Raw genomic sequence first — 11,493 nt, forward strand, 5'->3', positions numbered from 1 at the left:
TAGGTGAGCTTGTTTGATTTATTTCACCTTTATTTTGACAGGAAGTTATTCTGAGACTAGGGTCTCTTTTTCAGAAGAACCCTGTGATTACAAAAATGATACACATCAATACAATACAAAAAGCACATCAGAGATACAAAACACAATCACAGAAAACACACATTCTTCAGTAAAACAGATAATCAATCAGCAGCCATCTGAATAGCCCTAGAGACACCAAAACATCACATTTAAAGAGTTTTGGAAACTATTCCAAGAGTAAGGTGCAAAAAAACTTAAAGCAGATTTACCAAACTCAGTGGAGATGGAAGAGATGTCCCGAGTTAGCCCTCCCTGAGACCGGGTCTGGATCTACATCTGTAGGTTAACAATGACGCAAGGTACGGCAGAAGTTGTGTAAGGGGGCTTTATAAACTAAAATAGTGCAATGCATCGATCTACAAGACCTCGAAGAGGGCCAGCCTACTTTCATAGATGTACCGATCTACGAGACCTCAGAGGGCCAGCCTACTTTCATCAATGTACCGATCTACGAGACCTCACAGGGCCAGCCTACTTTCATCAATGTACCGATCTACGAGACCTCAGAGGGCCAGCCTACTTTCATCAATGTACCAATCTACGAGACCTCAAAGAGGGCCAGCCTACTTTCATCAATGCACCGATCTACGAGACCTCAGAGGGCCAGCCTACTTTCATCAATGTACCGATCTACGAGACCTCAGAGGGCCAGCCTACTTTCATCAATGCACCGATCTACGAGACCTCAAAGAGGGCCAGCCTACTTTCATCAATGCACCGATCTACGAGACCTCAGAGGGCCAGCCTACTTTCATCAATGCACCGATCTACGAGACCTCAAAGAGGGCCAGCCTACTTTCATCAATGCACCGATCTACGAGACCTCAGAGGGCCAGCCTACTTTCATCAATGCACCGATCTACGAGACCTCAGAGGGCCAGCCTACTTTCATCAATGCACTGATCTACGAGACCTCAGAGGGCCAGCCTACTTTCATCAATGTACCAATCTACGAGACCTCAAAGAGGGCCAGCCTACTTTCATCAATGCACCGATCTACGAGACCTCAGAGGGCCAGCCTACTTTCATCAATGTACCGATCTACGAGACCTCAGAGGGCCAACCTACTTTCTGACACAGAAAGCAGTGATGTGTAATGAACCTGTCACCCTGTGTCTTTGTGTCTGTGACACAGACAAACACAGACACAGAGAGAGAGAGAGAGAGAGAGAGAGAGAGAGGAGAGAGAGAGAGAGAGAGAGAGAGAGAGAGACAACTTCCCCTCATTAGTGAAAGACCATTGGTCAGCAGAGTGTGAGGGCCAGATAGAGAGAGCTTGAGAGAAGGGAAGAGAGGGAGAGAGAAGTGGAAAGAGCTGACAGAGAAACAGTGAGGGAGTAAAAGTGAAAAGGGGAGAAAGCTCAGCGAGAGAGAAATGGCAGGATGGAGAACGAGAGAAATAGCCCCACAAACACACAGCATAATTTATTCCCCAAAACATGGTGGCCCAAAAGGCACTGGACACTGGGAGGAAATATGGTCCTGTCTGCTCTGTACCACTACGATCAGCCAGAGGTGAAAGATGTCTCATTCCTCATGCCTCCATTACAGAGACCATTAGAGCACTGTGATAAAGATGTACTGCCAGATTCTGTTGTTCTACATACCCAGAGGCAGAACTCGTGGGTCCCATTTTAATGTCTCTGCATGCACCATGAAGGACATGCTACCGTACCTGTAGACTTCCAAACATTGCGCTAACACTAGTTAGCACAGGCTCGCGAAACTACCTCTTAACTTCCTTTATTCTGTGCGCAATAACAACTGCTAGAATCTTGCAGTATCCCTTTGAGACCTCATTTGAAAGCCTGCTTATGAACGGCTTATAACCTGCATAATAACGCTTATAACCTGCTTATGAACAGCTTATAACCTGCTTATGAACAGCTTATAACCTGCTTAAGAACGGCTTATAAACTATTGTTCCCAAGTGAATGAGCAGCCTATAAGCAGTATTACCAACCAAGTACTCATAATCAATGATAGGCGTAGAGCACTGCCACTAGCAGGTTTTCCCAGATCAAAGCTTCGTGAGGAAGACATTAGGGACTAATTAAACAGCTCTTAAAGACATGCACCGGTACTTTGGCGACTAGTAAGTATTTTTGAAACCTTCTGCTTTGGCCTGGATGTGTCAATATGTAGTTCACCCATGCATAATCTATGATCGGAATTACGGTCTTACCTCAATTAGGCACGAAACTGCTCATTTGAAAGTGACTATTTTCTGGAAGCTGCTGAGCCATTTTCCCTACATTTCCCCCGCATGGAACAGACCCCTAGCAATTTGAGTTCCAGCCAATGAGATTCAGCCCCTCGTAATTTGAGTGACAGCTAGCAAGAATCACACACAACAGAACGAAAGAGAGAGCAATGACGTGGTGCACATACAGTATCTGCACATATGTGATGTAGTACACTATTTTCGGGGACCACTTTTGGCTCATGGGTGCTACTTGCTAATAAGTATACAAAAGTAACAGAGAATCCCTTTAATCATACAAAATACTGTCTAGTACTACTGGCTATTTTACTATCACATGCAGAAATCATGACATAGAGAGAAAGGGGATTTAGCTCAGTAGATACAGAGAATGTTGGTGATAGGTCAAAGGTTATACTCACTGGTTCAGTTCAACATCCAAGATGAACTGCTCACCAAACGCGTCCACCTGGAAGCTGGCTTGGGCCACGTGGTTCCCCTGTGAATAAAAACATTTTCAGAAACGTTGTACAATTATCTCTATTCCATTGAGTGCTGAAAAAGCTTTTTCAAAACAACTAACAATATACATACTGTACATGAACTTTAAGGAAAGGAAGACATTCTGAGAGACAGGGGAGCTGTGATGTAAGCTGAACCAGACCCAGACATTCTGAGAGACGGGAGCTGTGATGGAAGCTGAACCAGACCCAGACATTCTGAGAGACGGGAGCTGTGATGGAAGCTGAACCAGACCCAGACATTCTGAGATACAGGGGAGCTGTGATGGAAGCTGAACCAGACCCAGACATTCTGAGATACAGGGGAGCTGTGATGTAAGCTGAACCAGACCCAGACATTCTGAGAGACGGGAGCTGTGATGGAAGCTGAACCAGACCCAGACATTCTGAGAGACGGGAGCTGTGATGTAAGCTGAACCAGACCCAGACATTCTGAGAGACGGGAGCTGTGATGGAAGCTGAACCAGACCCAGACATTCTGAGAGACGGGAGCTGTGATGGAAGCTGAACCAGACCCAGACATTCTGAGAGACGGGAGCTGTGATGGAAGCTGAACCAGACCCAGACATTCTGAGAGACGAGAGCTGTGATGGAAGCTGAACCAGACCCAGACATTCTGATATACAGGGGAGCTGTGATGGAAGCTGAACCAGACCCAGACATTCTGAGAGACGGGAGCTGTGATGGAAGCTGAACCAGACCCAGACATTCTGAGAGACAGGGGAGCTGTGATGGAAGCTGAACCAGACCCAGACATTCTGAGAGACGGGAGCTGTGATGGAAGCTGAACCAGACCCAGACATTCTGAGAGACAGGGGAGCTGTGATGGAAGCTGAACTAGACCCAGACATTCTGAGAGACGGGAGCTGTGATGGAAGCTGAACCAGACCCAGACATTCTGAGATACAGGGGAGCTGTGATGGAAGCTGAACTAGACCCAGACATTCTGAGATACAGGGGAGCTGTGATGGTAGCTGAACCAGACCCAGACATTCTGAGAGACGGGAGCTGTGATGGAAGCTGAACCAGACCCAGACATTCTGAGAGACGAGAGCTGTGATGGAAGCTGAACCAGACCCAGACATTCTGAGATACAGGGGAGCTGTGATGGAAGCTGAACCAGACCCAGACATTCTGAGAGACGGGAGCTGTGATGGAAGCTGAACCAGACCCAGACATTCTGAGAGACAGGGGAGCTGTGATGGAAGCTGAACCAGACCCAGACATTCTGAGAGACAGGGGAGCTGTGATGGAAGCTGAACTAGACCCAGACATTCTGAGAGACGGGAGCTGTGATGGAAGCTGAACCAGACCCAGACATTCTGAGATACAGGGGAGCTGTGATGGAAGCTGAACTAGACCCAGACATTCTGAGATACAGGGGAGCTGTGATGGAAGCTGAACTAGACCCAGACATTCTGAGATACAGGGGAGCTGTGATAGAAGCTGAACCAGACCCAGACATTCTGAGAGACGAGAGCTGTGATGGAAGCTGAACCAGACCCAGACATTCTGAGAGACGAGAGCTGTGATGGAAGCTGAACCAGACCCAGACATTCTGAGAGACGAGAGCTGTGATGGAAGCTGAACCAGACCCAGACATTCTGAGAGACATCGGTGAAATTAACCATGCAAATCTATGTAACTCACACACTCCCACCTCCCCCTGTACTCACACCCTCCCACCTCGCCCTGTACTCACACACACACACACACACACACACACACACACACACACACACACACACACACACACACACACACACACACACACACCCCTCCCTCCCTCCCTCCCTCCCTCGCTGTTGGCTCGTCCAGAAATGATTGATTGGGTTGAGGGGGAAGGTCTAATACCTCCCTAGCTCTGGGCACATATGGCGCGTGGTTTATTACAGGCCCCAGGGGAAATGAGGACTTCCCACTATTGTTCCTGTGTAACTCTGAGGGAGTCCCCAGCTAGTCTAATACAGGACTAACCCCTCCCCCAGGCATGGCCCACGGGCCTGAGTCAATACACACCGGACGCTGCATTAAAACCAAGGGAGTGTGTGTGTGTGCGCGCGAGTATGAAATGCCCCAATCTTTACCCAAGGATGACCTTAGACCTCGGGGTCCCCTGTGGCCACAGACACTATTGTTACTATGTGTGTGTGTGTGTGTGTGTGTGTGTGTACGCATGCGAATATACCGGTACGCAAGTATGTGATTCCTTTTCAGGGCACACTTTAAAATCAAATTAAGTGAACTGAATCCACAGCACTCCCTGGTACTCCCTGGTGGTACCAGTAATTGTGTTCTCCTGGACCAGATTTCCCAGTTTGACTGGGCCGAGCCGAGGCACCGAGACCATCAGCGACTCCTGTTTCATAGATTACTGCATCATAGCAGGACCTAACTCCGCTGATGGAGCTAGGGGCCTACCAGGGAGTGCTGTTATCCTACTACAACACAGACAGCCTTACACACACACACACACACACACACACACACACACACACACACACACACACACACACACAGCAACTCCACTGATGGCTATGGGCCCATGACTATAAGTGCTTTGCTTCCACAGAAACGCTTAAACAGCACTCAGCTGAGCTCTTCTCAAAGCTCCTCTTTTAAAAAGGTGTACAGTAGGTTACGCCTTTAACTGAAAATAGTAGACTCAACCCAAGTCTATAAATAGTTATTTTTGTGTGTCATACGTTTAAGAATGATTTGACAGGTTCCTTTCAGATGTTATGATACCGAGCTAAAAACAGCCAAAATCAGAGCAGAATCAGACAATATGACGCTGAGAATGCAGGCTGTGTGACTAAGTGGCTGATTTGAGGTCAGTTTAAAACTCTCTGGGGATGACAAGAAACTCAGAGACTTATCAGATCAAATGAAGATTCCATCATATCTCTCTCTCTTTCTCTCTCTTTGTGGGGCAGTATAATTTCACCTGGAGACAACTGATGCAGTTGTGCTTTAAATAGTGGGAAAAAGATGAGGCAGTGCTTCCCCCAAGAACTTTCTTTTACCTGGCACCAGAATCTTCTTTTGAAGACAAATGAAGCCAAACCAGTTGATCAGTATCTGGCAGACATGTTCCAGTCCCAAGTTAACTGTTCTAATGACGTACGCTCATGTTCCTTATTAGAGCTCTATAATGAGCCTTTGGCTGATCAGTGGGCAAAGGCCGGCCCCCCTACCAAGACGGGCCTGCCTGGTTTTCTGATAGGCTGAGCTGAGGTCATGTAAACTCACATTCAAAGTTAAACGCAGTATGAGCAAAGGGAACTGCTCCGACCTTGTCATTATACTAGTAAACACACTGAAAGGGTGGATATAAACAGAGAAAGAGCACATTCTACATTATCACCTCACTCAAAACGTCCTATTTTTGGGGCGACTAAAACCATGGTTTGGTCAAACTATAAAGTGCATTATCCTCATGATTCCTGTAATGAAAGTGTCTGCCCTTGTGCCTGTGCTCTCGATGTCCCTCTGCTCAGGCTGAAATTTCAGGCGGTCTTTTCAAACAGCTCTTACACTAAAAGGGCATCGTCATCATTTTCACAGTATTATTCCAACTTCATAGTGTATAAATATATATAAAACACAGACAAATCACATGTGTTGACTGCACTGGGCCTTTAATATCAATGACACAACTAGATTTTAGATAAAAGTATGGAATAGTGGAATAAAAATCTGATTATGTTTATAACGTGTACATTTCAGAGCTAGAGAGCCTTATGATTGTATCTGAGTATCCAGACTAGGTCTTCACATCAAACAGATAATAGCCAAAGCAACCAGCCAGCTAGTGAACTGTAAAGGATGCCAACCAGACAGAGAGCAGACTCTCTTTAACCATCCAAGAAGCAGTGTGTCTCAGACATAGGGCCATGTGGGTTACGGGCGAATCCATTGTAAGGGCACAAACCAATCATTATTCAATAGATTCTGAAGATATTGTGTCAGGTCCGCTCACCTTTATAATAATAAGAATCTCTCCTACTATATAACAAAAACTAAATATTTGACCCAATCAAACATGTATGGATGTTATAGGCCTATATGTCTATTCATTCTAATGCATAGGCTTCATCCCCATGTGTTTCATGCATGGGCTCTTTTGCTGATCAGGCCTGAGCCTGTCTTTTGTGTATGTATGTGCATAGAAAAACCCACAATATACCACTAGGCTATCTTTATTTTGCTCAACGAAAAGACACCGCCTACCGTTTTAAATGTGGCGAAATTGAATAGCCTATATTTCTGTAAATAGACCACTAGTCAAAAGAACTAGCTTGTTATAGGTGAAAATGTGATCTTTCCGAATTCTCTGTGAAATGCATAAAAAGGAGATGATTCAACAAAAACATAAACAACATGAGAATAGCGGGATGTCTACAATAGCAACGCGTACCAAAGGCATTTGTCTCTCTACAAATAGCGGAGCTCCATCGCCACCATAATAAATAACACCAGCACTGTGTAGGCTACCTGTGTGGGGCTGGAACTGGCTCTAGTCCTGGTGCTGATGACATCGTGGGTGATTTGACTGTGGTTGTGCATGCTGTAGAGCAGACGGAGAGGGACCGTGTCCTCCTTCCCGGCGAACCTGCTCGCATCACGAACAGCCTTCGCCTGCGACAAGGCGTCTCCTGCACAGCGAGGAAACAGCGATGTTAAGACTGCGATAGCTATCCTGGCGCAAAAAAACACAGCTACAAGCTCCTATACCAAAACATAAATCAATGTGAAATAGCACTGTAATGGTTTTGGAATATCTTTCCTCAAATAGTTTTAATTCATAATAGACCGATTCCCTTTCATACGGTTACATTATATGCATATTTTACAGGTTGTTTACGTTGGGGATTCAGGCTCCCTCTCTGGCAGCATAATAACATGGAATGTGGAACATGTTATTGGTGATGCTGTTGCCATTCGGATCTATTCCAATAAAATACATAGAAATATTTGTTGTCATAAATACATTACCATTTCGAGGCATATGATTGCTGGAATGAACGATGCACATCAGTCCATAGACGCACAAAAGGGAAATCCACCATCGCCGATACATCGTCATCAGTTCTTCTTCATCGAATGGACAGAAAGAGGGACCAAAAAAAAGCGATATCCTAAAACGGATTTGGGCACCTCTCTCTTCGCTAGAAGAGGTTCGGGGTTGAGAAGCACAGATGAAAGCGCGCGCTGGTCGTCTGCTTAGCGCAGTCTCTTGTGCTGGTGGCCATCGGGGTGCTCTTGCTGCCCCTGCATTGAGACGCTCCCGCTGCTGTTTCTACCGCTAGAACGCCAAGTGCATCTGAGCGCGCTGAGTCTCTATGGAACACAGAGCGGAGAGGGAGGAGAGGTAAGAGGAAGGGAGGAGAGGGAACACATTAAAGCACATCAATATCCAGTAGCTCACTGCAGAAGCGCCTCATGCGTAAACATGCGAGGAGAACAGCGATAGTCGAGATGGGATGTCGGGAACTGTAGTGTGCACGCTCCATCTCCATACAGACCTAGACTACATTCGGACCTCTTCTGCGCATAATCATAGAAGGGCACAAACACTGAAGGGCACGGTCAAGATAAACAAACTGTAATACTGCTATGTTGTGTAATAACAGCCCATCATGCTCTTTCTAGATTATATTCTCAGTTGCTGTATAATTAGCCCAACCCACAGCCAGATGACGCTATTATTCATTTTACGTCATCTGCGTCCACCTGTAATGTGCCCAGCCGGCTATACACTGGTGTCCCCCTGCGATCGGCTCATACATAAAACATCCTCCGTTCAGGCTGCAAAGGCATCAGTTTCCTCCTAAAATCGGCCTAAAAAAACGACAAAATATACGTACTATTTGAATAAAACACAATTTTCCACTACCATGCTAGAGTGGCTAATGCTACTTCCTGATGTTGCGCATTGTGTTTTGCCATGGATAAACTACTGTAAGCAGGTCCCCTACAAGCATACACATACACCAGAAATCATCACAACTTGATCATGTATTAAACCCCTTTAGGCCTATAGCGCATTTTAGGAGCAATCCAGAGGTAATAACATACACAAGTGCCATATTTGGTCCCCAAAAAAACCTCCAGGCCAATTGATATCTTTATTCAAGATGATCCTGCAACCCAGGGGAATACAGTGCAAGAGGCATCACTACAGTCCCTGGTTTGATTCCAGGCTATATCACACCTGGCCGTGATTGGGAGTCCAATAGGGTGGCGTACAATTGGCCCAGCGTCATCTGGTTTGGCCGGGGTAGGCCGTCATTGTAAATAAGAATTTGTTCTTAACGGACTTACCTGGTTAAATAAAAATACATTTAAAAAAGGTCCCCAAGAACACAGTGGCCTACATCATTCTTAAATGGAAGAAGTTTGGAATCGGGGGAGAAGGGCCTTGGCCAGGGAGGTGACCAAGAACCCGATGGTCACTGACAGAGCTCCAGAGTTCCTCTGTGGAGATGGGAAAATCTTCCAGATGGACAAATATCTCTGCAGCGCTCCACCAAATCAGGCATTTATGGTAGAGTGGCCAAACAGAAGCCATTCCCTAGTAAAAAAGCACATAGCCCGCTTGGAGTTTTCCTAAATGCACCTAAAGGACTCTCAGACCATGAGGAACAAGATTCTCTGGTCTGATGAAACCAAGATTTCCGTTTGGCCTGAATGCCAAGCGTCACATCTGGAGAAAACCTGGCACCATCCCTACAGTGAAGCATGGTGGTGGCAGCATCATACTGTGGGGATGTTTTTCAGTGGCAGGGACTCGGAGAATAGTCAAGATTGAGCGAAAGAGGAACAAAGCAAAGTACAGAGAGAACCTTGTGGCCAGACATAAGCCACTCCTCAGTAAAAGGCAGTAGCCAGCCCGATTGGAGCCAAAAGGCACCTAAAGGTCTCTCCGACCATGAGAAACAAGATTCTCTGGTCTGATGAAACCAAGATTGAACTCTTTGGCCTGACTAGTCAGGATCGAGGGAAAGATTAACGTAGAAAATTACAGAGAGATCCTTGATGAAAACCTGCTCCTGAGTGCTTAGGACCTCAGACTGGGGCGAAGGTTCACCTTCCAACAGAACAACAACCCTAAGCACACAGACAAGACAACGCATGAGTGGCTTCAGGACAAGTCTCTGAATGTCCTTGAGTGGCCCAGACAGAGCCTGGACTTGAACCCGATCAAACATCTCTGGAGAGACCTGAAAATAGCTGTGCAGCGACACTCCCCATTCAACCTGACAGAGCTTGAGAGGATTTGCAGAGAAGAATGGGAGAAACTCCCCAAATACAGGTGTGCCAAGTTTGTAGCGTCATACCCAAGACTCAAGGCTGTATTTGCTGCCAAAGGTTCTTCAACAAAGTACTGAGTAAAGGGTCTGAATACTTTTTTTAAATACATTTGCAAAAATGTATAAAAAGCTGTTTTTGCTTTGTCATTATGGGGTATTGTGTGTAGATTGAGGGAAAAAAGCTGTTTTTGCTTTGTCATTATGGGGTATTGTGTGTAGATTGAGGGAAAAAACCTATTTAATACATTTTAGAATAAGGCTGTAACGTAACAAAATGTGGGAAAAGTCAAGGGGTCTGAATACATTCCAAATGCATTGTATGGCTAGCCCCCTATCCTCCTCAACATTACTTCCACCTGCTCTCATTACCTATTGATTGCTCATTGTCAGCAAATAATCCTTGCCTCTGTTCAGGCATGTGCACAGATAGGGCTCTACCTCCAAAGTGCCCTTTTCCGTGGTGGTATAATTCCCCCACTTTTTCTGTCAAGGGAGGCCTGACAGAAGGTTAAATAAAGGTTCAATAAAAAATATAAAAAATGTTAATGCTCGTTGGCTTCCCTTGCCTTCAATGCTTTGGGCGGCAACAATTTGGACCAGACAGAATGAGATAGATGGCCTACACATGCAGACAGAGGGGCGCTGTTTCGCTCTCTCAGATGCTTTCTTAAAGGAAAATTATGAAACACAGAGACGAAAGATAAATTATTTAGTTTTTTATTTGTTCCTTGGTAATTTTGGGGGGAAGCCTGGCTTCCCTTGGCATCCATGAATACACTCCACTGCCAATGACCAGGCATCAGCATTGTTGGGCAAAGGTGGTATGGGTTAAATTAAGCTTAGGTTTAGGGTAGGGACGTCCCAAGGATTCCAAATAGCCAACCTGTTAGGGCTAGGGGGCAGTATTGACACGGCTGGATAAAAAAACATACCCGATTAGTGGCCAGAAAGACTTGTTTATTTCCTCCAGTATTGCCTGGCAAAAACAGAGTAGGCCTACGTTAATCCTCCATATAAAATACAGTTTAGCAATCAACTACTGACTCATCATTGCCAGAACAACAGGCTACCTCGTGATGTGGTCTTATTTCAGATATTGCCAGTAGCCACCCAAACTTGGCCTATGTCTAAAGAAGCTGTAACATCGATATTATGACTTCAATATCATGGGATGAAGATGTAACATATTCTGGCAAATGCATTGTGATATTTGTGAGGCAGAACAGGGCTACCCAGCTGGCAACAAGCACTTTGTAGGCAGGCTGCCCTCCAAAGTAATGGCTGGTGTAAACGGAACGCGCTTTCTGAAATTGTGTGTACTTTACTCATCAGATAGCGCTGCTTTTCTCTCTTCTGGTAATTTTTGCTTACT

At 45.7% G+C, this 11,493-nt stretch overlaps 1 protein-coding gene across 3 annotated transcripts in view; it reads right to left on the reverse strand.

The window, feature by feature from the left end:
- LOC106605988 (disintegrin and metalloproteinase domain-containing protein 22) overlaps window positions 1-8,471 on the reverse strand; it is a 116,200-nt gene extending 107,729 nt beyond the window's left edge. Inside the window, exons 1-4 of one of the 3 annotated variants that reach the window (XM_045718976.2) lie at window positions 8,334-8,469; window positions 7,804-8,148; window positions 7,303-7,463; window positions 2,707-2,783 (exon numbers count right to left, since the gene is read on the reverse strand). In XM_045718976.2, the coding sequence (XP_045574932.1) occupies window positions 2,707-2,783; window positions 7,303-7,463; window positions 7,804-7,894 (329 nt within the window). In that variant the 5' untranslated portion in view covers window positions 7,895-8,148; window positions 8,334-8,469. Of the gene's footprint in view, window positions 1-2,706; window positions 2,784-7,302; window positions 7,464-7,803 lie in introns of all 3 variants that reach the window. The other 2 variants (XM_082975612.1, XM_045718978.2) reach the window with 2 other exon arrangements.
- Between the last annotated feature and the right edge of the window lie 3,022 nt (window positions 8,472-11,493).

This window comes from Salmo salar, chromosome 05 (assembly GCF_965601325.2).
Source record: "Salmo salar chromosome 05, fSalSal1, whole genome shotgun sequence".
Taxonomy (NCBI): Eukaryota; Metazoa; Chordata; class Actinopteri; order Salmoniformes; family Salmonidae; genus Salmo; species Salmo salar.